Source organism: Necator americanus, chromosome I, assembly GCF_031761385.1.
Source record: "Necator americanus strain Aroian chromosome I, whole genome shotgun sequence".
Classification (NCBI taxonomy): Eukaryota; Metazoa; Nematoda; class Chromadorea; order Rhabditida; family Ancylostomatidae; genus Necator; species Necator americanus.
Genome location: NC_087371.1, coordinates 7,920,251 through 7,948,143, shown reverse-complemented (window position 1 = coordinate 7,948,143; position 27,893 = coordinate 7,920,251). Strand labels below are relative to the sequence as shown.

Below are 27,893 nucleotides of genomic sequence, written 5' to 3'. Positions count from 1 at the left end.
ACTAATTAGTGAATAGTGTGATGTCTGTCCAGATCGAACAATGGAACACAGCTCGGAAAGGTCTACGCAGAATGACAATTCTACATCATATGGAACTCAGAGTGGAGGAAATAGAGTAGGATTTATTACATTAATTGTCAGATAACGTATGGAGTGAACGTCGGTGGAAACCTTTGTGAGCTGTTAGCAACTGCGAATAGGTGTTTTGTCAGTCCAGCCCCAAGTACTTTTGAATCGCGACACTTTTTCCAATAAGAAATTTGCAGACATACCAGTTCCTTTTCCTTAGTGTTATTACCGAATTGGTGAAGTGAACATCACTACTAATGGAAGTGCTGATTGGCTTTGATTCTAGTAGTTTTATCCGTTTTCTATCATTTTTCATTGATCTTTTCACCTTTTAGTTGATCTCACGACGAATTGTCATTTCATATGAGCAAAACTCGGTCAAACAGTCTGATCTTTCTTTTATCTTTCTATCTTTATCTTTCTTTTATCATTTTGAATAGAACGAAGATACTTTGACCAGTCGCAACCATGTGGTTGCTGTGCGAATTAAGCGATTACTATTCCTTTGGATTATTTTCTCCTTTCGAAATAATAAAATTGATTCTTGTGGTAATCTCTTTTATGACACCCAAATTAAAGCGAAGTTGCTTGGTGTTCAACGTACCTCAGGAAATTCATAAGTCATCAGTCCCACTGGTTACGTTATTGTCGACTTGTTTACTAAGTGGAGTTCATTAAAAAAGTTTAATAATAGTTATTCTAACCTAGAATACTCAATGAGTGTTTTTTTCTATTTCCACCTTATTTTTAACATCTTCAGTATGCAAAATTATGATTAATGTTTAATGATTAATTAAAGTTGAAAATTTAACTTCCTCAATCCATATGAAACTTCGGGAACTATGACCGTTGCTTTTCAGATTAGCCTCGATGCGTTTGTTAACAGATTCATCGATCACGGTAAAAAGGTGAGAAATTAATTACTATTTAATCGCTTAATCATTAATCATTAAACAGCACATAATAAAAAATATTCTTCTCATAACTCAATAGCACAAAATTTTGCCATCTGAAGGGTGCTAATTTGTGTATCGGCAGATTCAGCGTCTCAGAAAAGCTAAGACTGCAACTTTTGTGTGACATCAATTTCGATGTTAGAGCATAAGATTTCGTTTCGAAAGTGAACGTTTTCCAAACGTAGGTGAAGTCAGGTAGTCATTTCAAATTCCGTATCTCAGTTGATTTTTGATTTCATTTTGTCTTCGCCAGAAGAAAGTGTAACATCTTTTATTACACATTCCTTGCAACAGAATTATTATTGTGGTAGAAAATGCGAGACCTTTTAACCTTTTCCTTCCAAGCAAATTTAGTTCCTAAGAGTTATTCATTCAGACTTAGAAAATCAGACTTCGCTTACTTGTATAGGATCATGTAATGTCTTTAGAAATTTCTTTAGTTTGTCTCAAAAAGAGGAAGCAACGAAGAAGAGAAATTCGTCAGCAGTATCAAAGTAGTAATGCAGCAAGTGGCAGAAGAAAAGCGAAGGGTAGGGTAGTTTTATTTTTGTTAAGATTTTTACAGGCGTACTTATATCTATATTGGAGCTATTTTGTGATGAAATTAACTTTTCAGGACCGAATATTCACTTTCCTCCGCTCCACTGTTGAGAAGGACCAAGCTGCGAAAGTTACGGATTTCTACACTGCTTGGTAAGAGTTCTCATCGTTCTTTTTGACTGGAATGTTTGCTTCAGAATTGTTAAAAATGTAGATCGATTATGATGCACAGCTTGTCGTTTGATTGCCAACCGACGGGCGTACAACAAGAGATACCTGCGAAAATCGTCCAACCCTTGCTGACCTCCCTGCGGCACCCCGCACCTCCATACCGACGGAATTAATCGCGGGTGCAGCTCCACCAACTTGGGGTCCTTCACGGCCACCCAGAGACCCCACCCCAATCCTTTCATCAAACTAACGCCGCGCGCTACTTCCGCGATCCGTTAGAGCGATGAAAACTGCGAATTTTGAAGCGAACAAGAGAAGTGTAGTGAAAAGCGAATTGGCCCAGCAAGTTCTGATATAAAAATAAGGCAAATTGAGTGCTTATTATCGGGAAAGAAAGGGACTAAATCCTTCTATTCAATTCAAGAAATATCATCATAAGCATATCAGAGTGTGATATACTGTTATGATGACGTACATTGACCTTATTTTAAAAACTTATCACCTGTCGCTGTTTGTTAATTTTTTTCTCTAAACCCTCAAAGGTGTGATAGTGAGGACCCCGACCCTCCTTAGGTGAAGGTGGTTTAGTTTATGGAGTGCAGTTCAAATGATAAGAATCCCCTCGCGAACCGTACAAAAGTGAACGGGGTTCTCTTGCCAATAGTCCACAATAAAAGGGGGTCCCTTCGCCAACCGTCTGAAAGTGAGGGGGATCGGAGCACTGGCTCCGGCTATCGTATCTATGAGAACGCTAACGATAAGTAAATTTTGTCGTTGTTATGTATCTGAAGCTATTTATGTATATGTTTGCCAAATTTTTGTGTAGACATAATGTTTGTGTAGAGCGCATGTTAAACATTCTAATGCTTGCTTGCACTTTTTGCCCATAAAACCCATAAAACCATAAAACCAACCTTATGTTATTCTTTAAACTACTTTCCACTTTCTGCAGTATTTTATCGCTTCATTTCTATCTATTCCTTGCATAAAATTAGTATGACCTATTAGATGTATTAGTGACGGAGATACCTCGACATCTTCGAGATAGAAATTTAGGCGAAGTGCAAGTGCGCAGTTTTAATTGTGCTACACCAGGCGTTGGATTCCAATTTCTCTTGTGCACAAAGAAATGTTCAAAAAGAGAAAAAGCAAACAAATATAATATAAAATCGATCAGCGGAACATTTTTTCTTGTGTCGCTTGTATTCATATAGACGAATAGGTGGTTCCATCGAAGAATTCAGAGCAGGAAAATAAACACTTTCATCCAATTACTAAACGACATTTCACTTATCTCTATTTCTTCAAACATCTCAAACATCTTACTTTATTTAAAGTTTGAACCAATTTCTATCACCATGTGCCCTTGTTTCTTATTCGATTCAAAAAGCGCATAGTAAGATCTGCAGACGCGACGAAATGGGCTGTGAGCGGGATCTCAGCAAGACGTAGCGCAAGCGCAAGAGGAGCTGCTATGCTGCTGCGGCAATAATGACTCTGTCAGTAGCGCAGCGCAATTATCGATTCTAATTCACCTTCTGGGTAAGCGACGACACATCAAAGTGACCCCCCACGCCCCGACTGACTGGAGTGGGTGGGATTGGGATTAACGTTTTCAGTTGTTCCTGAAGAGTGCCATAACCGTCTAGAAAATTCCGTAGTCTGAAAGTTCTTTTTTTTAAATCTACACCTTTTACGAACATACACTAGTATAGTGGGGTCAAAACAACACTATGTATGCTGCAGTTTCGTAAGCCGCTGCGTAAGCGGCGCGGTGGGGCGTACTGGTTACGATCGTGGTGAAGCCGTTGTAACACCACTCATCGCTGTAGCTGGTGATCCCACCTCCATTTCAACCGCCGTCTCCATCGCGCCGCTTCGATTCCAGTCGCTTACGCAACTGCACCGTGCTTCATGTCGTTTTGACCCAACTACAACTATTGGCCCGACCAAAGTTTACAGCTAACCACTCAAGCAGGTCAAAAAAAAAACCTGTGGATTTTTATGTATTGAAACAATTACATAGTAGAAGAAGTCTACAATGTCTATGCCTTGTAGGTGTCATCTCATCACCGTTTTGGGACAGGAGGAACAAAACTCGTGCCGAATTGCCGGAATTCGCTTCGCCTTTGATGTCCTGAATATCCAAACACTACTTCCTTTATATGTTTCAAATCTCTACGATCAGTTTGTAAAGCAGGTATTGCGTCAGTTTTCATGTATGGATGCCGGTTCCTGCTTGTTTGATTGTGATGGCAGAGAAAAATGATTGTATGTCGAGCAAAGGAAATGAACGCGTTATGCCAAACACGTCCCACTCAACTGTGCAGATGCCGGAGACCATAGATTAGAAATACGATTTTGCTATGATTACCTTAAAGGCAGCGTATCACGAAACTGATTATGTTGGGGTCTTTGTAGGCAAATATATGCTTTTGGTGTAGATTACTAGCGTGGGTGCGGCCCCGCCCAAATACACCTATTCGTCCGCAATAACGGCGTGAGAACAGCATTTGTTCCCACGAGGTACTTTAGAACGCTTCTCTTTGCGTTCCGGTTCATTTAGCATCCTATTCATTAATTTGATTTGAATATGCTGCTGAGGCGACCTCATTGATCCTCAACCGCTGGCTCGCAGTTGCGACGCGGGCGCAATGGTGGTGCGTTTTCATGTGCATAGTGTAGGAACGAACGCCGTTCTCCACGCCGTTTTTTTTTCAGCACAATCAGGAGGAATTGCGCGGGCCCATGCTTATGCTTGTAATCTATGCTCCGAACTCCATATTTGCTCGCAGAGACCTCAAGTTTTGTGATACGCTGCCTTTAAATGACACTAGTATTTATGTATACCATCTCACTGCGTTCTTTTAAATGTGGTTTTATTTGCTGAAGAAATTGGCTGAACTGAGGTAATGACACAAATACATACGAATTTGGTTTCAGGTGCACTTATGCGATAGTGCGCAAGTTCTATCACTCCTAGAGAAGGAGACTTCGAAGATAGTTAGTCTTTCTAAGATGTGGGTTTATTGTGAATATGGTTTTGTGTTGGTGATTTCTAAGGAAATCAGGAAATAATGTTTTTATGGCTTCAGATGGACTAGTTGTTCACTGGTACTTCTTAAGCACCTCCTGAGCTATGAAGAGGTGAGGTTATGTTCCAACATAAACTTGCTCTCAGTTTATGAAACTTGATCAAATCAAGTTATTAAAGACAGAAATGTCATGTACACTTTCTAATTTACTTAGATAACTTGATAGCCCACCTTTACTGGGTGTGCGGACCCTAGTATCTTTTCAACTCGTTACGTTCCTTCACCACTGCCATCCAAGATGTTCTCAAGTTTTGTTGACGAAGCCCTTGAGCTGTGTGGAGACCTTCGGCAATATTCTATCGCCTTGTCGTACCCCTTTCCAATGGGTATGGTGAGGGGGTTGTGGAAAACCTGTGTCCTAGTGCTACATCGATGATTGCAATTGCGTAATGTCTTCACGTACGACGCGTCCATCGTATCCCATACCTTGGTCGACCAGCGCTGACAATAATGGATTCATTCCTATGCTCATGAAGGCTCCAGCATCGTTGATATGCGCTTGAGCATGATCTTGGTGATTACTGATTATAACACGCCCAGGAAGCATATCGGACGGTAGTTCCGAGGGTCCTGTCGATCACCTTTCTTATAAATAACAACGGTTCTCCTGCAAGGCTTTTCTGCAGCTAGTGTTTGCCAGTAACCGCTTTATGTCGAAAGTCGATTCAAGTTTGCCGTGCGTGGCTTCGAGACACGTTCAGCATAGGCTCGTGATCTGAGCAGCATCTCGTACTCCACGTTTGGATCTTCCTCGATGTGTCAGTCTCCTTTGGACGAGGAGTCCTCGAAAATGCAATCGTAGTATACGACTTCTTTCCTCCTTCGTTGCCGATAGCAGGTATTCTTTTCCATCATGTAACTAAGTCGTATTTTTGCATGAAGGAGACGATGATGAGAACTATCAAATACTACTACAAAAGGATGGTACTACCGAGGCGTTAGACGCCGCCTTTCGGTTGGTGAGTATGTGGTCGATCTCCGCATGAGTGGTGCCATTTGAGTGAAAACCTCGCCCACCGACGATAATCATTCTTCATGAAAAGACAATCTCCATGGGAGAAGTAAGCGGCGGACATTGAGAGGGGCCAGCTCGGCGGAACGATAGGCATTTTCATTCCTGTCCCTCAATCCAGATCTTCCTATCCTTTATTCCTCTTCTGTTGCCTTTCTTAGTTTCACGTTGAAGTCTTTGACAACGAATTGGTAGGACTTCTCACTGCGGATCACTTTCTCCTGCTCCTCATAAAACGCTTCCAATTTGGATTCATCAGCTGATGATGCAGGTGTGTAGCAATTGATGATGCTAATGGGTTTTTGGTACGGTGTGCGGAGGCGAAGAATGGGCATATGAGATTACAGGATTTCTTGAGTATCGACAAGATGTACGACAGATGGGTCCACAACAAAACCACCACTGCCTACACTTTGCGACGAAATCTTCTCTCCGCGAATGACGAGTGTGGCTTCCTTTATCTGTCGTACGTCGCTACTTCTGTTCTTGGCCTCTTGTAATTTCACGTGAGCAATGACGTAAAATTTGATACGCTCTGCATTTCCGAGAAGGGCATGCAGGTCAGCGTCTATGGACACTGTTCTCGCGTTGTGAGTACAAAGTCCGAGACAGCCTCCATGGCAAGTCTTCATATGTCGCCTAAGTCCAGAATCGAAGACGTCCTGAACAACCAGACACTTGATCGGTCACTATACCTCTCACCGGTCGCCATATCGTCCGACGTCTGATACCGCAGGGCCCTGTAAGGTACTGAGTGGCAAGAAGAATTTACAAAAACTAAGCAGCCCTGCCTTACCGAGCTTAGCTTTCACCAGGTCGTCGCCCAATGTATATGGACCAGTGAGCCACGTTGCGACATTTTGCTAGGACTGTGGTGAATCTCAACAGTTGCTCTTAGCTAGGGTTCCGGTTTCATGAAGTCGGATGTGTCGAACTCCTCCTCAGGTTGCGAGACCCTGGCAGAAGAAGCTCCGCTGTGGATTGCAGTTCAACACCCGGAGTCACCTCCACGCCTCCAAGTGTAGACTTTGTTAGAGACCTTATCTATTTACCTTATCTTATCTTTATCTATGAGATATGGGGCGGTAAACCGTTCTGGAGCCATTTACTAACTGCTGGCAATTGAATATTATTGAATCTCAAACTTCTGTGATTGTGTAATTTATTACGTCTAAGAGAGCAAAGACACGAAGTTACAAAGTAAGAAAAATAAATAGAAGAGGAGGTAAAAAAGGGCTGCTATGTTGAAGGTGCGCACCTGTATTTCACCAGCGCCTGCAAATTGAAGAAGACTAGCGAAAAGGCAAAAATCAGCACAGCTTGTACAAAACAAGAAATTTTTTATGAGTTGAGTGAGGTGGAATTCGATCCCCATGTTTTACTTGCTGCTATTTGATGAAACTATGATTAATCTAACCAATAATTGTAATTAATTAAAAATTTAATCTAATTATGTTCAGATTGTTAAAGACGGAAATGTAGTGGGAAGTGCAGACTTGATAAGAGATCTTATCTACGACTGGATGGAACAAGCTGCTACTTCTGAAGTGTTCGGAGCAGTAGTGACAGTTGCACAGTAAGATAATCTGCGTCATTACATAGACAAGAGTTAGCAGATTTTTTTTATGAAGTAACTTCAGGAGTTTACCTGCAAACGACTTGTTTGACAAATTTATCAATGAAAAAGCCGCCGAAGGCTTACTAAATGAGGAAAACCGCCCTGTGCTTACTTGGAAATGTATTTGCTTGATGAGAGCAGTGGACAACAAAATGTGAGTGCCTTTACTACAGTTTCTTTGTTTTGTGGGTAACCCCAATCCTTCATATTTTGAAACATGAAGAATTTTTTAAAAAATAATTCATCTTCAAGAGTAGAATTGGTCCATATTTTCTTTTAATCCTTTTACTTTTTTTTAAAATCCATCGTCGCGCATCTTTGAGAATTTGGTTTGCAGGCTAAATCGCATTCTTCGTGAGATGATAAATGCGTGGCCAAAGAAATGTGGTGAAGCCCCGGCTGCTTGTTTGATGTCAAGTGTTCGTGAAATAGTTGACGTAATTCATAATCATCAGAATGTGGGGAAAGTGTGCTGTGGACTGTTCAAGGTTGGTTTTACAGAGACATAATAACGCTAATGGAGAAGCAGAAACGGCGAATTCTCCTGCCATTTCTATCTGAGAAGCATAAACGCCTGGTTCCAATCGGACGTCACGGCGATGCAAGACGTTTTATGCCGACTGTATTCCAGAGAAAATGCACGCACAGAAGAAAATTGGTTACAAAACTATCCCAAAAATGTTTCTTTCCATCTGAGATGACAGAAGTGAACTTGAAAGAGAGAGCCAAAATTGACTTGTTTTTTTTTCTCGTTTCTTCTGTCTTTTCAAAATCAACAGGTAAGAAAAAAAGAGCTTTCTAATAGAACGCCATCTCTGTACTTTTTAAAAAAAAATACAGAGATGGGGCTCTATCAGAAAACACATAACACACAGTAGAAAACTTTTTTTCATTAATGGAAGTGAAAGTGGACGATGGTGGAGCACTATCAACTTCGGTTTTTACCTCACAGCAAGAGACATCATGGGAAAGCATCTACGAGGGGAGTGCCATGGTCAATGCGATGTTCTTTTTCCTTGGAAGAAGTGCTCTTTCCTGTAGATCAGAGCAGATTTTGTATAGAATGAGTTGTACTGCTTCACAGTGGATTGTTAGGTTTCCTGTGAACAAAATTAGTTGTGAAAAAAACCTACTTTTGGAGCTAGTGGAAAATAGCGGTTTTTTCCTAACTGAAACGCGTTTTGATCAGCACTTTTTATAAGTGCTCGTAGCATTTTTTTTCGTATTATTCATTATACAGTAATTGATCCGCATATTTTGAATTAGCTTCTGCAGCATCTGAAATAAAATAAATTAGTGTAAAAGCAGAAGTCCAGCATGACGACTCATCACATGCTTTCCTCTAAGCCGTGTACTGTGAGGGAAATGGCTTATCCCCCTCTCCTTTCTCGTTTCGACGGCGACTTACCCTTCCCCTTGTAAGGTTTTGGCTCCAGTCCATCGCACCTTTGCAGGTGTTTGTAAATTTGTGGACAAGCCCCATTTCTTCATTGCGAGAATTTTGTGTTTCCATGTTCCATCTTTTGGAATCTTCACGAAAGTATGGTTTTCAGTCTGATCCGGGTATGATAATGTGCAGCGAGTTTGGGTTTCTTCTCATCTTTGCTGTATGTAGTGCAGATAGGTACAAGGTAGATACTCCTTCACGTTTAAATGATTTTCTATATGTACGGTTTTCCCGTAGAATAATACAATTTCAGGCAGCTACGTTATCAGACCTGACAAAAACGTTTCAAAGACTCTGGAGCTTCCGGGAGCATGTTCTTGAATTTGGATGGATGGAAAATAGTTGCCTTGGTGAAGTGGTAGACATTGTCGAAGACCAGGTTCTGTCTTTAGTAGAGACCAAATATTGACATTTTTTTAAACAATATTGTTCACAGCACATGCAATACAGGTTAACTGCCTAGTACAACGGCTGAGTGAAGATCCAGAAGCTTGTGAGGTGTTGTCCGATCCGACTATAACATTGCTACAATCACTATTGAGACTACCCTCCACGAAAGAAGTGACGATTGTAGATGGACGAGTAGCGGATGGATGTCCAATATGGATATTTGCTAGTAAAATGCTTGTGAAAGTAAGCTTTGTTAGTGTGATTAATGATCTGGATTTGATTTGGAATTTTTATGCAGTTGGTCATGTCAAAAAAGAAAGACATGGCCGCACATTTGGCGATGATGGTAGAAATGGTGACGACATCTTCAACGAGTGTGGTGTTTATATATGTTGGTGAGGATTTTGTCACATTTTTTTTAAACACAACATATACTGCGAGAAGAAGATATGGGAATGACTGGGAATGTGTCAATGATTATTGCCTCAGAACCCTTCTTGTTTTATTTTCTTATGCGTTTGGTTCGTTTACTGTGAGGCTTTAATCAAATTTTATTCGATCATTCGCAGCTCGTTGCCTATATATCAAGCTGCGAATGATCAGTATTTGTCATAGTCAATTTCGAAGTTGATGTGACTGTGACCAGCGACTCTGAGTTCGTATTCGATTACAACCAGGTTGTCGTTGTCACAATTGAGCTCACAATAGTCACTAACTAGTTTGCCTAGTCTGCTACTCTTCTTTTCGCTTGATCTTGCCACAATCGAATTGACTTACAGATTATGTAGAAGTCTGCACTAGAACGCAGAATTTTTGAAAAGTAGGACTCAGACTCCACTTCTCAGCTACAAGCGGTCCATAAATGGTTACACCAGGGGGCATGAATTTTTTTCGGGTAAACGTCATTAAATTCGAGAGTAATGCTCTTTTTGTGGTGTCAGTAGGCTGGGCCTATTGTCGCTGGCAATAGGATAGCAGTGAAGGACGAGAAGTTGAGGCGGCCGACCATGTTTCGCAGCTAACAAGTTATTTCTTAATAGCGTAAAATCTATGCACATTTTTCTCTTCTTACTTCTTCATTCACTCATTTTAATTTTTTTCTTTTGTTGACATGCTTAATTTTTCTCTTGTTTCCAAATGCTTTCAGCATATAAAGCTATCCCTTGTTTTAGGTTAGGTTATGATAGCGAGACAAAGCCTATGATTTTTAGACATGCTGATAGAAATTGTCCGCAATTGCCCACTTGAGGTGCTAAATAACTGGCGAGAACTGGAAAGACTTTTCAAGTCTATTTGTCATATTCGATATGATGTTTCCTCGTCACTTGTAAGGTAGGTCAGCTATGTTTTGTTCGAAAAGTCGTACCTTCTGTGGTGTCTGTTTGAGTAAGAAAGGAAGCGCAAACTTCTCTTCACTGGAAAGTTTGGGATAGTGTTCGGTTAATGCATAACTTTAGAGACATACATATTTAGATGTCTGATGCCGATCATCAGTAATAGATCTCAGTTAAGGGAACTGCTGCTGCAAACTGTTAAAGTAAATTTTATGATACTATCATTTGCCACGTGGATAAGAAAAAAAAATTGTATTTCAGCAAAATCTTTTGGATTTCCGACGTGCAAACGCTGTGATTCCTATTCTTATGTTACTGTTGAGAAGCTTTAGCAAAAGATCGAGTGTTGTAGCTGGATCTCAAATGTCGCAATCATTCGCAACGTTTTCATCGCAGGTATTTAAAAAAAATTCCTGGCTTTTGTGCAGGTTCCTCAGTCCTCAGTACAAAGAGTGGTATTTAGAGTCTACAAGCCATGGGATGTAAACGAAAAGTTGATGAGACAGTATGTCTTGAAGTTATAGGACTTCTGAAGCGATGTTTGACTCAATGGACGCCAACGAAGTGACTTTTTTATTTCCTTAATTTTTTTTTAATTATTTAATGCACTTTTGTTCTTGGATACCATTACCGACTTTTTCCATTGCTTCTTTTCTTCCGTTATATAGTGTACTTTTGTTCACTTTCAGAACTGCTGTTTACCTCGGTTTTGCCGAAGAAGGAACAAGAAACTCATCTGTGACTGGACAGTGCCTCGATTTACTAGTTTCTCATGCAGCAACTGGTGAGTATTTCTATTACTAACTCAATTAGAAACTATTTGAATATTTTCCTCTTCTATGTTTAAGTAGAAGAGCTGTAATATGTGTGAATTTGAACGATGTTCCACTTTCATGCAAATATTTGAACTAATTTTAGCCCCTGAGTGGAAAGCCGAAACTATGGTTACGTCAGCAGGTGCTGTGGTGTCGCTGGTCGAACCGTTACCGCAATTAGTACAGGTCAGAGCTATTGCAAGTTAGGAAATTAGCTGATTTATGCGCTTTACGCAGTTATCTAGTCGTTTTGAATATTTCCGGAATTGGTTGTTAAAGTCACAAAATTACCGTAATGTGGAAACCGAATTCTATATCTATATTTCCATTAGGTTTCCATATTACGTCAGTTCCGTGATGCGCTTCCATTAAAGGTATGGAACTTGGGTATTTCTTACTCAGTTACGCTTACTACTAGTTTAGTTTACTTACTAGTTTCTTACTAAGCATTATTAATATGAGATATTCAATACGCAATGCTAAAATAAAATTTGGAAGGACTTGGCCACGTTTCACTGCACAGACTGGGCAGTACAAGCAACATGTGCTCGGGTCATGTACTAATGGTGGGGTACTGGCTGCGCTTTGATTACGGTAAATCCAAAGAACACAGTCTCACTGCTGTTGGAGAAGGAAACAAAAAATATGTTCTTAAAATGTTGGGAGAAGATAAAGGTGCTTCTTGGATTTTGGTCGGAGTCAAAGTACTTCCCATGTGGCTGCCAAAAAAGTGGACGTAGCGGAGTTGCCAACTCATCCTTTCCCAACTCTGAATCTTCATGACGAAGTGATTGAAGCTGTCAGTTGCGTTCACACCAAGAAATGCTTTCTTGCAGCAAAAGTACGAGTGCAAGGAATTTTCATATACTACGAATCTTGCCTATGACGAGCAACTGTATGACAACTTCATCTTACACTGCCATTAAGATCTTCTTCAGTCTCTTCGTTTCTAGCAAGGAACCGAACAACGCCTGAGCTCGTATCCAGTAAAAATCCTTCCACTTGGATAAACGCGCTACAGCGAATACATGTGCCTTTGCTGGATACATTGCTATCCAATGAAAATTTGTGCGTGGGTAAACGCAAATTGGGATTACATTTTCACTCCTTTGGTGTTACCATTGCGTGTGGAATTGGTGTTTGAACAAACGGCTAGGTCCCGCAGCGAACCTCATTGCACCGAGTTTACCAATTAATATTGGATAGCGCAGATGGAGAAATACGTCATCGATAGCTTCGTATCCATCGTATTCATCTTCTCATACGAGGGGAAGTCGGTGATAAACGAACGTTTTGTTCAAGCAAAATATTTGTTATAGGAAACATTTGTATTCCTACAAACTACTTTCCTAAATAATCTCCTCCTTTTACGATACAATTTTCCCAATGTTTTGGTAATTCCTTCATTGCGTTTTCGAAGAATAAAACTGGACGGATATCTTACTGGTTGAGCACGAATGTTGTTGTGTGTGGGCGTAGCAAAGGAAGTTGAAAAAGCATTGCAAAATGCTTGATCGCCCACCTTACTACCCAGACCTATCGCCAAGCGATTTTCACATTTTTGGACCTCACAAAGAAGCGTTTGGACGCATTGGCTTCACTTGGTAGTTGGTTTTAGACGCAAGCGATCCAAAGCCAAGTATCAAGTGAAAATATTCGTGCGCAACTGGATGATATCCGTCCACTTCATTCTTCATGAACGAAATGAAGAAATTACCAAAAGGTAAGGAAAATGTATCATAAAAGGAGGAGATTATTTAGAAAAATGATTTGTAGAAATGCATATGTTTCCAATAAAATAATTCTTTTAAACAAAAGGTTCATATTTGATTGTTTCTCGTATATTTGATACAAGCTTTGAAGTAATGATGGATAGAACTGCTTGAGATGATATAAAATTCTTGAAATAAATTTCTTTTCCATTTTGAAATCAGAGGGTTATTTAAACGATTTTAAACTAAGAAAATTGCCTTCTTTAGGCAATGCAGTGTCTGCTAAACGAGGAAATCGCAGCAGATATTACTCGAGTGGAGACAGCAATCGGTGTGAATGTGCAGAAATGTGCTGTCGATTTGATTGACTCATGGGTAGAGAAGGCATGCAGCGAAGACGTACATGACCTTGGTAATTCTGTCTTGTTTCATAGAAGAAAACGATACAACAAATTTAGTTCTAGACTGTTCTATTTCTTGTGAATGTCTCAAAGGCGTGGGAGGGATGTGAAATGAAAAAGTCGTTTTTTACAGGTGTTGACAAGCTGTCTGAGTGGAATCCAACAACCCCAGCTGGCGCAGCGAACTTGGTTTTTGCAAAAATGATGTTGAACCTCTATGATGTGCTCATCGAACATGTATGGAAACAATTTCACAATGATACCAGGTAATTATCGCGTTGAGAAATAAGTTTTGATGATTTTTCTTTTTTTAATTAGAAAAATACATAGAAACAGGAGGGAAAATGTCCATGTTGTTTCTGAATTTTTTGCGCGACAAGATTTTGTTTTTATTTTTTTTTCCAGTTCTACTGATTTTTGCATTGAAATGGAATGTCACGTGGACAAAGGTAGAAGCATTTTCGGCAGCTTTTCCCTCCTTATTTTTTTTTGCATTTAATCGAAGTGGTAAGGTTGTATAGGCTACGGCTTGTGCTGTGTATATAGGGTAAGTAGGCTTCTGCCCGTCAATTGGTCTTCGTGTTCAAAAAAAAAAAGAAAAATTTTACCTCAAAGAAGAAAGGACATCGGTTGACCCATTTTCCGTTGAATTGAAGAAGATTATTCCATCGGATTTCCTTTAAACAAACGAAAAGACAATAATATTGTCCACATTGTTGTTGCTCCCATATTCAGTGAGTTTTTCAATGCTTCATATCAATAACTGAAAAAAAGGTGAAAATGTCGTCTTTATATGTTTTCAGATGTTTTTTTTTTCTCTTGGATAAATGCATCCTCTTTCGATGCATTCCGTACGAAGCAGAGACCTGAGGAGCACACTTCTAGTAGGAGTGGTTTTAAGAGATCGATTAAAGGAAAAGCTACGCTTTGTTTTGTCCGCATGACAATAGAAAGTGAAATTCAAAAATCAAAACATACTATCTCGTAGAGTGGAAAATTCGCTATTAAATCGGTTAGAACATTTTGTCAGCGGCCTTTATTCTCATGCACATTTTTGACTGGGAAAAAGCTCAGGACTTATTTTTCAACCCAATTTTTCCTCGAGATAGTACCTTTTTCCTACAGCGATGTCGCATACTTTTCCCCTTCGTTTTAATGAATTTCATGCAGTTATTCTTTAAAAAATATTAGTTTGCAATGTTTTCCTGGGTCCAATGATTTTATTTAGCGCAGCAAAGAAGGATCGCTTAAAGGCGTTGATAGGCAGAAAGGGGGAGCTACAAGAAGTCCTACAGGAAAAATATGTGAGAAGAAAGGAAGCTAAGGGTGGGTGCAAAAAGTTTATGCAAAGAAAAGGTGTTACTTTTAACAAGCAACTGGTTTTCTACCTATTTCAGCGACAACCACAGAGGATCGACCTGCGCTAAACGTCAAACAAGCTGATGTACTTATAAGCGCTAGTACAATCGCACAAATTCTAGAGAATACAGTACCTGAGTAAGTGTAAGAATCCAAACCTTTTGGTTCAAAAATACCCGAAACAGAACTTTGTAGTCAGCCACTCATACATATAATTGAATCCTAAGAGACAAATGTTTCAGGGAAGCATCATTGTCTAATGATCTAGAAGACATAAATTGCGAGCTGTTAGAATGGGCCATCGAACGCATGTTGGATTTGTCACTTTCTCTTCTGGATGGTTTCCACCCACTACATACAGTTCTCTGCGGTACAAATGCAATGATTTCGGCAGCTGGGTTTGTGACAGACCTTCATACTTAATTAGTGTAGGTGTTTGTACGAAGACCAATACTTGAGTTTCAGTCTAAATTATCGCGCTGTTGCGAACCAGCTGAGCTTCTGGCTATAAAATCCGTATTTCAGGTATCTCCTTGACTTTTATATGGGTACGAATTGTGTGGATTGGATACAGTCCCGACAGATCGGCTGCGCGAGCAAGACAAAGGTAATTTAGAACCACTCGAATGATGATAACATAGAGGCGGGGATAAGGCGCAGTTGGTAATAGGTTACGCTGCGACTGCACGGTCGCTCGCTGGTTCGAAACCGGCCTAGAGCCAACCACGCCTTTCATCTTGTGGTGGTAGACAAACTGGTACCAGACTTGTTTGGGGAGGATAAAAATTGACCTGATACGTCTTCTAGCCTTCGCACGTCATCGTATAGGCTAGACACATGTTCGTAAGCCTCCAACGATTCTGAATCTAAGAGAACGGGTATTAGTGGCGTTTTCCAAGCGGATTCATTAACTTCAGACACTTCATCCTTTTTCCTTTAAAAGCATCACATCACGAATCCGAGGTGGTACGGAATTCAAATGGAGTATTCGTATACGGGATCGTAGATTATGGAGAGAAGCGTGATTCCGTCCATTTCTTCCTAATTGCCGTAAAAACGACCGGAAGATACGGCTTCGAGCGTTCCGGCGCGCTATTTTCTACAACGAGTTCGATTGGAGCGCGCTAGCCTTGTGCGCGTACCGCATCTTCCGGGGCGTTTTTTACGGCAATTAGGAAGAAATGGACGGAATCACCTCCCTCTCCACAATCTATAAGAACTCTCCACCTCAGATTCGTGGGGTGATGATGCCTTTAATGCTGACATGAAATCGTAATCATTATTCGCTGAGTGTGTTTATCGAGTAACAACTTCGCAACAACAGTCGCTTATTCCTCATTGATGGCAGCAAATCAATGTACTAAATGGCGTCTGAGGATGGAAGTGCGGGCGTATTGCTGGAGAAGTTACTTTGCTTTCAAGGATTCTAGGATGTTAGAATAGAAGAAAGCAGTTTCCCAACATGGCTGATATGTGCTTAACTTCAAATTTTCTTGAGAAGACAGAGGTATCGAATATTGTTGTAATGTGAATGCCTCTAGCAATATAATTCGCATTCTGTGGTATCAAAGGATAAAGGATAAAGTATACGTCGTTGATCCATTTGGAATGTATCTGCACTTTCGACTCCACATGAATCGTTGGGGGTTTCTGCGCGCGTTTGCTGCATGTACAATGACTCGCCGATGTGTCAGGTCAGTGTTTCCAACCTCCCAGACAAGTCTAGCACTGGCGTGGAAGGTTTGGTTGGCTCCAGAGCAGGTTTGAACCGTCGAACGTGCACTCGCAGACGAACTTCTTACTGATTGCGTTGCACCTTCTCTCAAAATGTATCCTGGATATACTACTAATAAGCACTAGACAGAGAGCTAGCAAGTTATGGAAGGATTTCTAAGTTTTCGGAATATCTGCCAAAATTAGGTTTTAAAGTGAGTATGGTTTTGCTTTCTTCTTACTAGTTACTTGCCGCAGAAATTCAAAATGTTGCGAAGCTGCCAGCAAAATTCTTCGAACAATCATGCCTCACCAAAGTATTGGTTAAACTGAATGAAAGGTCGAATAATTGTTTTGAAAATCTGTACATCAGAAATTTGTAGGGATCGCTTCGATTTTTATGAGACAAGCGAAAAACTTCCTGGTTGTGATGTTGGGATGTAACGTTTGATTTTAATCCTCATCATTTTAGGCGCTGGAGACCTATGGTAACATTGTACAGTACTTATCGACGAAATACAAAAGTCAACCCTCGAAGGTTGTCGTAATATGTAAGTTAATTTTGCTTATAATTTTTACAGAAACTATGGGTTATTGCTTTTTCCACAGATAGATTTTTTGATTTCTGTGTAGAATTTAGTTTGTTCTCTGCAAAAGGTACATTTTCTTCTAGTCGTGCAATAGATTTTCTATTTTTGGAAGGGGCATTTGTAATAAGGGAAGATAATAGTATTTACTGCAACAACTAGCGAATATCTGCTGACTTTTGATGTATATGATGAAATCTTCCGAATCTTAGGGAAAAAGTCCGACATGAATGCGACATCTGTGAGAGATACTCAGAGGTCCTTGACAGCCAATGGAAGCCTTGTGCGTCATTGCCATTTGTTTATGACCAAACTTTTCCCGGCTACGTTGATTGCTGATCGCGGCGAAGGTGAGGAGAAGAGACGTACCGGCTTGGAACTGGAACGACAGGCGAGGATCATGTTTAAGGTATGGATTCGAGACGTCCATTAATTATCTAAAAGAAGATGTCTCTCAGGTTTAAGAGGCCTAGCTATCCTTTGAAGATTTCCCCTTCATTTTTTTTTTGTGTTGTGTTATCTAAGGGGTCATTTGCGTTCTGTTTCGCGTAAATTTTCCACGAAACAAATTCTGCTGAAGAATGTGTTATGGATTTTTTCTGATGGCATTTGCCACTTTTCAGTTTTTTTCAGAAAGGTCCCTCTCTTCTTTTGGCAAAAATTGTTCCAAGAACGATTGAAGTACTCATCAGCTGTGAACGTTTCACTCCTCAAGATTTTCTACAAGGAACAAAATATTATAGATGGCAGTTTAGTGGTGCAGCTTTGAGGCTACTGATGTTCTGTTCGCTGATAACATCCAAAAAAGGAACCCAATGAAACAAAGTGTATAAAGGATGAAGCGAACGGCGTTGATCAATCTTTTCTTGATGCCCGTACGAATTCGACTTCAAATCAGAATCGCCTATGCTTTATGAACACGGCCTAAGCAATGACAACCGATATATCAAACCAGTGTTTTTATTCTCTCATACAAATTAGGTACCTCAGAAAGATGAAATACAGTTGGGTCAAAGCGACATGAAGCACGGAGAGTTACGTAAGCGGCTGCGCTCGAAGCGGTGCAGTGGAGACAGCGGTTGGAATCGTGGTGGGAGCATTGCGAGCTGCTGAGATGCGTAGCGGTAGCGAGGATCCTTACACGATCCCAATCGCTACGCTCCACCGCGCCGCTTCGAGCGCAGCCTCTTACGCAACTCTCCGTGCTTCATGTCGTTTTGACCCGACTATAGCTTTGTTGGTTCTGGGGCAGTTTCGGACCATTGACTTTGCGGTTCGCAGCCAAAGCTCTTTGCGACTGCGTTACGTCTCTCCATCAATGAAATATAAACGAGTAAGGAAAACATTGATGGATCTAGATCATAACTGGAATAAATAAGAATTCTATCGTAATCTCGGAAATCATTTGAAAACGAGAACTCAGATCTGTGCTACACTCGTGAAAATGATGGACAATCCAAAGTGCTTCATGACTATATTCAAATTCACTATGGCTATGCTTGAGAAGAATGTCGTTGGTAAGTGTTTCATACCATGTCATAGTTGCTTTTTGTCACTGCTAATACTTACGTATTTCGTTTTTAATCTCATTGTTTTCATCAATTTTACACTTTTTCTCGAATGTATATAATCGGGTCAAAACAACATGAAGCACGGACAGTTGCGTAAGCGGCTGTGCTCGTAGTGATGGGACCATGGTGATCGGAGGATCCCTACACGATCCCAACCGCTACGCTCCATCGCGCGGCTTCGAGCTCAGCCGCTTGCGCAGCTTTCCGTGCTTCATGTCGATTTGACCCAGCTATATCTAGTTATTCAAAGGCAGCGTACCATTTCCGAACGTGCGCATGTGGAGGTACTAGTGGTGTTACTGCGAGGCACTTTTCACGCCTTCTCAGACGGTCAGCAGCCGAAAGAATCAATCGAGCTAGAGTATATAGTGGCTTATTAATTCATTAGTATTAAAATACAAAAAAGGAAAATAAGAGTTAAAATAGTAAAAGAAAGAGAAACTAGAAAGGAAGTTAAAGAACGAACCAAAGTATCCAGTATTTCAAACGTCAACCATACTGGTATGCCTCGAAATACCCATAATTAAATGTTGCCGTTGCTCATCTTTATAAATTTGAAGCGTAATAATTAATAATTATTGGGAGTAATTATAGGGAGCATTGCAGTGGTCTGCCGATACTATTAACTGTTGCGTAGCGCAATCTCTGCCAACCATTTCCCCCAGGATAAGCTGTAGTATGTAGAAGATGTGAGATCCTAACAGTACGCATACCATCTATTTTGTATCATACTCTTGTTTTCAGATTTAATATTAACATACACCCACGCAGCCGCTTGAGAGAGACAAATTACAATATCAAAATTGTTGGAAAACAAAAATTATGATTTTGTGACTGAAATTTTACAGAATCTGCCCCTTACTCAATACTTCCGTCCATCACAAACCTAAATAGCCGGAGGCAAACACTACAAAAAGTTTGGAACTGCAAAATAATGCGGTACCAATATCACTTAAAAGACTCTCTTATTAGGAATGTGCATGTTAGTGATACGGTTATACTCTATAAATTTCAGGTAATAACCTTATTCTCCGGGGATTATTAAAATTGGTATGCACTCTGGCAATGAAATGTATAGATTCGGATTCTACTGTGGAGAGAGCGCTAAGCACTATTGCAGATGACCTTATTCAAGTTCTGAGTGAAGAGGTTCGTGGTACTCCTATCTTTCTTTTGTTTTGCTTCACTCTCGGCATTTTCATAGTTTTGAGCACTCGTTCGTATATCAGAATAAGTCGTAACACATGGAAAAGAGTAATCATGAAGAGAAAGTGGTTTAATGAAGCAGTTGGGAATTTACATGCTTATCAAACAATCTAAAGATCCAAACTGACAAAAAGAACGAATTTGTTCTATACTTAGTTAGGAAGTTAATGGCACAGTTACTGGCATGCATTAATTGCTTTACGCTTTACGAATAATTCTACCTGTACCTATGTCTTCGCTAAGGATAAATTCAATTCGGTTTTCAAATCCTCCTATCGTAGACTACTAGCCGGAAAGAAGAGCAAAACTGACGTTTCTCTTGATAGGTGATAAGATTGACAAGTAATCTGTGATTTACTTTGCATAACATAAGTTTCCTGTTAAAACTATTATATTTCGAATCGATCCCAAAACTTGCAGAGAATTTTTTGTTGATCGATTTGAAACCGTACTTTCATATTCAAGTGTGAATCTAATGCACGATTCGTATGCTTCGATAATGACGGTAGGAATGTGTAATTCTATATGAAGTAAGCATTTGAAACAGGCCCTTACTATTCCAACCCCTCCTACTCTTGAATTTGAGGGCGAGATGTCGCGTTTTTGCAGCGATGCCCGCAAACTACGTTCCTATCCCAACCTACTGGTCGGTGTAACGTACCTATCGAAAATTTTCCCGAACTCTGTCTTTAATTTTGTTCCGGCGCACCGTTACTTCTGTTTCGTACCTGTGGTTTGTAGATATTTTCTACCGATCCCAAGTCAGTTTCATCGACCACCCTATGTTAGGAGCACTTTCGTTTTATTTCTATCTTTTCCATTTAGGATGACAAATGCAAGTACAAATTTGTCGAACACGCATCCCATGACACTATTTGTGAATTCCTTGCATCATCGATCAACAAATCACTACTGTCCGTTCAAACCGTCATATCGTTTGCTGGAGCATTCCAAATCAAAGACCAAAGAAGTGGGTTAATAAGTTTTCAAACTTACACCTTAGAAAAGAGGAATTTCCACTTGATTTCTTGGAAATTGTCAGTGTCTAGCAACTGTTTTTATAGTGGACGAAGTGTTACTGGCTGCTTTGACCAAATGTGACCAGTGTTGTGAGCTCACTACTCGTCTTCTTCCGCTGCATTCACAATTTGCTGTACAACGTGAAACGCTCGTACAAACTCTAACCACCCTTTTCAATGCTCTTCAGGAGTTAGTTGATTTGGTCAGTGAAAATCCTACCTATTAATAGGTATTGCTTACCTTATCGTCACAGTTGCTACATTTGTAGATGTTATGTAACGTCAAAGCTGTGCCAGAAATGATCGAGTGGAAGTCGTTGGGAATGCTCAGCAAACTGCTCAAAGAGAAGGTATTTATTATTTCATCTACCATTCGGCAAATTACATATAATTTATTATTTCTACTCGTCACATTGTAGCTACAATCGATTATGGCAATTGCCGATGAACATGTAGGTGTTTTCAATCCGGCTGACTTGAAGAACCGCAAGAAAAATAGGTATTTGTGCGTGTCTTATGCAACACCTCCATCTCTGAGGTTTTTTGTTTTTAGTGTCCGCAAAGATGAGGTGATTTACGTTAAGTACGTAAGGGCTCGAGAAGCTTTACAGAGTCGAGTGCTGTTGATGTGTGAAGCATTGAGAGAAGACAGACTGAATTTCCAAGTGAAGGTGATACATCAAAACATGATAGTTTTCAGATTAGCGAAAAACGAGGATCAGTGTTGAGAACTTCCAAAAGATTTTCTGCCTGATTCTGAACGTTCTTCCTCGTTGCGATTACAGCGACTGATTGTCCGTGGGTGTGATATTGATTTATTGACTTTCTTAGAAGAATACTATTGGAATGCGTGACTTCCGCATCAACCTGAACACCCTGAGAACGCGTGTGGTACAAAACGAAGAGGAGGAAGCTCCGACACGAAAAAAGAAGAGGGCTTCACAATCAATGGATAGGCCAGAAGACCACGAAAATAGAGAGGAAGAAACGAGAAGCACAGAGATGGGTGAAGATACTACTATGGATATTGGAGAAAGAGACTCCAGTCAACGGAGTGTCGTGTACTGATTGGTTGTTGTAGTTGTTGTTGTTCATGTATATAGTTTTGTATTGTTCCCTTACATTGGTCACGTTTTCTCTTCTGGTTTTCTTTTATAGCGTACGTCTTTACAACTCAACAAAACTTCAATTTTGTTTTGACAATTTCACTTCTGTAGCATACAATCGGGTCAAAACTGGTGACGATCCGAGGCTTGGTACACTTGCATAACAGTTGTGCGTGAGGCATGTACATGCATGCACGTACGTTGGGATCTTTCTCAGCTCTGCAATGCGACAGAAGCCATCGAGGTCTAACTTCGATCACAACTATTTGTTCAATTGCGCCGTGCTTCAGATCGTTTTGACCTGACAGTGTCCGGAGATCTCTTGTCGTGAAATGAGCTATGAAATTTGCATCTTGTAAAGTGTGTTAATTCGCAAACTATGTGGATAAAGGATAAAGTCACTGGCTTATCAATCTACTTGGGATGCGCTTCATTTCACTTCATTTCGTAATCTCTGAGGTTTTTGGAACGCGTGTTGCTTGTACAATGAATTGTGGACGCCAGCCGATGCCCAATTCAGTGTTTTATCCTCCCAGACAAGTCTGGCACCAATTTATCGACTCCGGAGAGATGAAGGGCTTGAATGGCACAAGAGCGGTTTTGAATCCTCGACCGCGCGGGCACAGCGGATCTCTTACCCACCTCAGTACACGCGCCACAAAACTCTATGAACGTGTACGAAATTCGCGTAGTCTCGAGTATTTGTGCTTGCACAAAATGAAAAAGGACGAATATGAAGAACATTTAATGTAGTATTCAGCGCTACATGAGAAACAATAAACATGAAAGAATATTGTGATTTTCATGGAAAATAATCTATTTTGGAAGGGATAAAAGAGTCACAGCCCTTCCAGTAATTTGTAGATGTTAATTTGCGTAGTCAGTTGCCCGAATGAAGAACCTCTGTTCCAGCTGTTAGATGTCACCCGATTACTCAGTGCACACCGTTACCGAACGATATTCCCCTGTTAGCGGTGCCTTCTGCGGGTCCTTATCAGATAAACTGTCATATTTTCGCAGAAGAGGCTGTGATGTTTAGGTAAAAAGTTGTATTGACAAATAGATAAGTAGAAGAGCAAACAAAAAAAAACCCAAGTAACTCCTATTGTCAAGAGCTCAGCCATACTCTGCAACCTTTTTCAGAAAATTCTAAAAGAAGAGAATTTCCTTATCTGTCAACTTTGGTACAGTTCGCTTTCAAAAATGACCAGATACGTTTACGGTAGAAATTTTAAGTTTTCAGCGCTAAGGTTCATTTGAAGCGCTACGGCTCATTTGAAGTGGCGAAGCCACCATTAACGGCTGGCATCGCCACTTTAAATGAGTTTGCTCACCATAAGTACCAAGAAGGAAAGGCAGAGCGTACTTACAGAGCCACTAATAGTCAAAATCACTCAGAAGTCCATCATTTTAAAAAAGAGAACTCAAGAAAGTTTTCTAAATCATAAATCTTCAACATATAGTAGGGTCAAGACGGCATGAAGCACATACGGAATTGCGCAAGAGGCTTCTCTCGAGGCGCTTCGGTGGAGCGTAGCGAAATGGTGGAAAAATGGAAAATGAAATGGTGAAATCCTTGACTGGCACTACCCATCGCTGCAGTTTGCGACGGTCCCAACTCCAACTGCTGCCTCCACCGCGACGTTTCGAGCGCGTACGCAAATGCACCGCAACTCGAGATTCCTGTCGTTTTGACCTGACTATACATCACGTTCCTAGCCACACAAAACGAAAAGGTTCTCCATTGGAAAGTAATGGATTGCTATCCAAGCTATGCGATAAAGTGAAGGAGGCGTGAGCGAATTATACTACGTGACTCCTGACAGCGTTATTACCATCACCACAGCCTCGTTGCTACTTTTGTGTAGTCTCAGTGAACCTTCCTGCAGCATTGCGCAGTTTGAGGCGAGTAGAACAACAACAAGCAAGTGTTCATACAAAATTCACAAACACGATAGAGAAGTATGGTAGGGTCATGATGCTCGTTGCAGTTGTGTAAACGGCTGCGCTCGGAATGATGCGGTGGGATGTAGCGGTTAGGACCGAGGGAGGACCCTAGCTAGCACCGTTCTTCGCTGCGTTTCGCGACGGTCCCACCTCGGTTCCAACCGCTTTCCTCGTCGCCCCTATGAACGCAGCCGCTTACGCAACTACATCGTGCCGTGACGAACTTCTCAGCTGTTCTTTGCCCATTTCATTGTTGAGTCTCCGGTTTTTTTCAGATAATAGTAAAACCCCACAAAGCCTAAGAAAAGCGAAAAACTGCCTCAGAACTACGAACAAATTAGAGTGCCTATGTTGAGTAGTACGATAGTTTGAGTACTCCGGATGTCTAGAAATGCTGCAATTGTGAGGAAGGAGGTGCTCCGTATATACTAGGGTCAAAACGACATGATAAATGGTGCAGTTGCGTACAGGGCCCTGCTTGGAGTTGTGCGCTGGAAATACGTTATATATAGTCTACGAGTCAATTCAATTCTGGCAAGCTCAAGCGAAAACGAGAGTAGGAGCTCGGGTATTGTTGGCCCAAATATGCCACAAACAATTTGATTGTTATCGGCATTGAACTCATAGTTGGTGGTCACAGTCACATCAACTTCGAAATTGAACACTAGACAGATATCTAGAAAACTGCAAACAATTTATAGCTCTTGATCGCAGCCCCCTGCCCACCGCCTGCTCCCCCCTTTCCTTCTTTTTTTCAAATCCAAGGGGGGGGAGGTGATTCCGTCCAAATCCCTGGATTTTTGAAACGAACCCCAGACGTTTCGTCTAAGCGCCCCTGCGCCCCCTCGCCTGCGATTCGTCAAATGGATTTGCGAACGTCAGACGTTGCGCATTGCATCATAAGCCGTCATAAGAAACAGCCTTCTGGGGTCGTCCGTTTCCACTGATACAGGGAGAAACGTACGGAATCACTCTCTTCCACACAATCTACGACCCCGTATAGGCATAATCCACCTGAAACCCGTACCACCCCAGATTCGTGGCGCTTTTAAAGCGGCACGATGGAGCTAGCAGCTGAGATCCGTGGACCCCCACCACTACGCTCCACCGCGTCGCTTCGATCGCAGCCGCTTACGCAATTGCACCATATCGTTCATATCGTTCTGTTCCGATTATGAGGATCGGGGGCGGGGCGAATCTGTGCAGGTATGTGTTGACTCGTTAACGAACGCGGCAAACGCGTCGGAGTCACGAATGCGCAAGTCTAGCCACGTGGCCTCAAGGAAGACCGGGATCGGGTCTTAATATACCGATCTGTTTCTACTTTCAACGGCGTGGCTGCGTGGTTGAACCTGATCCTCGTCACGTGAGTTTTTAAAGGACCACTCTCTTTAGGTTTACTAAAGAACTCTCTAGAAGTCTTTGCAAATGGGGCAAGGGTGTTTGGAATTTGTTGTGTTCTTTCAAAAGAACATTCTGAGCAGAATCAGCAATCAATTAATAGTAGTAGTAAGGAACAGCTACTAACAAATCAAGTTAAGTTACGGAGACAATTAGCCATTTCTCAAGAACTGAATGTTTCTAGATGAATGTAGGAATGATTTATTGTAGGAGGTGTTTCTTACAGAATTCTCTCAAGAAACTAAAAAGACTTACCATTCTTCTTTTACAATGGCCCTCTTTTCAGATTATGATGGGTACTTGGTATTTTCCTGGACCGGATGGTCGTTTCCATCCACAAGACGAAAGAACTATGGATCCTCATACGGTGAGTTAATAAAGCTTTCTTTTTTAGCTTCCTCAAACAAAATGTACTAAAGGCATTACAGTACCACACCGTAGCTAATACCATTTCAGAGAGCTTACTTGGAAGCAGTATACGCTCGCATGAATAGCTTCAATATTGGCGAACAGAGCAACAATGGAACTTTTTACAGTAACGTACAATACAACAACGCTGCTTATTACGGTATTGGAGGATATGTACCTGACGATTATTACAAGGCATTTCGGAGAGTGTTTAATGACGCGGATATGAGTAACGAGAGCTATTACGACTCTGCAACAGATACCGACAGCGACGCTGACTTTGACGATGACGATGACGCTGATGACAATGAGAATGGAAATTCTAAAAAAGATAACGGACATTCCAACCAGAATTAAATGGATGTAATCTTGTAATTTTGTTACTCTTTATTAGCTTACTTCACTACAATTAGTATCTTTCGTTCAATGTTGGGACGTTATTTTGACTGACGTGACGCACGATTGTGCGACTCCTCATATTGGTGATGTCCCCCATTACTAGTACATATCCTATTAGTTGTTGAGAAACACCATAGGTTGAAAAGTGTGCATTACTTGATGGAAATGTGTACGTTCGTATTTTTGTAAAGTTGTCGCTTTTTTTTATGTCGCTGGAAGCGTAAAGAGCAGATGTTTTGTTGTTTAACATTGTGGTGATGTTCTTTATCATAGCATTCGTAAATTAAACTTTTTCTCTTCATTGCTATACTTTGTTGATACTTTCATATTCATTATTAACTCTTCCTTGATCTTACGTGAAACCAAGTTCCTTTGCAACCGAGCACTCTCTTTCTCCTATTCATATGAATGATGATGAAAAACTTCGTGAAAATTTCCAGCTCTTGGGATGCTGATCTCTGATCATGAATGGATTGTAAACGACACAAAAATGGCAAATATTCTAAACTATTACCACTCCAAGTTCGCCTATTCGCTCCGGGATTGCGGTACCTATTTTGGCGCCCATCCTTCCACACGTAAACCGATGCTTCGAACGGCTGACTAATTCCTTTATTCTTGTATTTTTAGGAGTAAGGCTTTTCAAACGGTACTCTTATGTGAGTGGGTGACTAGAGACTTTAGGGTATTTTATAACCCTATTTGAACAGACCAAAAAGAGGTGGTTCAGTGGAATGTCTTTATTATGTGAGTACAGGTGAGTAGAACAATTGTCAGCAATAGAGTTGGATGAAAAGGTGGGCAGAGCGTAGTCTGCCGCACTCTTTGACCGTACAAGTCGTAATGCCTAGCATAACCATGACCGCGAACGGTCCTTTATACCACGCCCCTTATACATCATCGGGGTCGATGATACTGCCGCGAGCGACAACAGCACAGAGTAATAATTTACGAAACAAATTCTACTTCAACAAATGGTTTTCTTCGTACGGCTGGACTGTTGCGAAGTTTTGTGGAGTGGCGGGCTGACGTTGGGTTAGTGGATTGCTGATGGTGTCTTGAGAATTCGGCTTGGTGCAGGTGCATTGATGACGGCTTGTGGCTTGTTGATGACGATGACGGCGTTGACGATTGGCGAGAGTGCTTACTTCTTGTATGGCCGCTTCGTGGGTGGCTGCGGTCTTTTGGAGGAGCAAAGCAGAAAATTGTGGCCAAGGCCACAACTTCCACACTTCACTCCACATGTGTCCTCGTGTGCCGCTTTTAGGCAGAGGAGGCACAGGTTCAGCTTTGTCGCCTGTGCTGTTTTGGAGATTGGATCCGGGAACCGTGGACATCTCCCGGAATGGTAATTGTCACGATTCTCGTCCACAGTGCAAAATAGGCAGCTGGACTTCGGAGCAGTCCTTTCCAGAAGCGTTTGGCAGGCCTTTTCAAGACTGTCGAGGCGGGGGAGCAGATGATGCAATAGTGTAGCGATGTCGCATCTGTCCAGATCGTCCAGGGCAGAGAGCATAGCATCAGCGGAAGAAGACATGATTTTGTGTTTCTTTGATGCTTTTTGCTACTATTTATACGTGTTCAGATGGTCCGTATCTTGAACCCGCCCTCAACGAA

The 27,893-nt window shown here is 41.1% G+C and overlaps 2 protein-coding genes across 4 annotated transcripts; one reads left to right on the top strand and one right to left on the bottom strand.

The window, feature by feature from the left end:
• Positions 1-40: 40 nt before the first annotated feature.
• RB195_004835 (uncharacterized protein) lies at positions 41-26,234 on the top strand (the record flags this gene model as incomplete). 3 transcript variants are annotated; one of them, XM_064182868.1, is made up of 39 exons in its annotated part: positions 41-115; positions 930-977; positions 1,466-1,555; positions 1,642-1,718; positions 3,795-3,936; positions 4,680-4,756; positions 4,832-4,883; positions 7,304-7,419; positions 7,484-7,615; positions 7,799-7,949; positions 9,015-9,092; positions 9,162-9,287; positions 9,359-9,541; positions 9,597-9,693; positions 10,510-10,630; positions 10,772-10,835; positions 10,894-11,028; positions 11,096-11,196; positions 11,322-11,416; positions 11,551-11,633; positions 13,427-13,571; positions 13,694-13,826; positions 14,789-14,886; positions 14,958-15,057; positions 15,162-15,317; positions 15,445-15,526; positions 17,105-17,183; positions 17,432-17,628; positions 18,643-18,736; positions 19,806-19,939; positions 20,822-20,966; positions 21,061-21,218; positions 21,285-21,365; positions 21,435-21,514; positions 21,569-21,686; positions 21,847-22,021; positions 25,337-25,434; positions 25,756-25,836; positions 25,926-26,234. In XM_064182868.1, the coding sequence occupies 39 exons, from the start codon at positions 41-43 to the stop codon at positions 26,232-26,234; spliced, it is 4,506 nt and encodes a 1,501-aa protein (XP_064034133.1). The 3 variants fall into 3 exon arrangements, with proteins under 3 accessions (XP_064034133.1, XP_064034135.1, XP_064034134.1); XM_064182867.1 differs by lacking the exons at positions 25,337-25,434; positions 25,756-25,836; positions 25,926-26,234 and having other exon boundaries at positions 21,847-22,083; XM_064182866.1 differs by lacking the exons at positions 41-115; positions 930-977; positions 1,466-1,555; ... (32 more) ...; positions 21,847-22,021; positions 25,337-25,434 and having other exon boundaries at positions 25,759-25,836.
• Positions 26,235-27,238: 1,004 nt separating this feature from the next.
• On the bottom strand, positions 27,239-27,613 carry RB195_004834 (uncharacterized protein; the record flags this gene model as incomplete). Its single annotated transcript, XM_064182865.1, has 1 exon — positions 27,239-27,613. One exon carries the CDS (start codon positions 27,611-27,613, stop codon positions 27,239-27,241), a length of 375 nt encoding a protein of 124 aa, XP_064034132.1.
• Between the last annotated feature and the right edge of the window lie 280 nt (positions 27,614-27,893).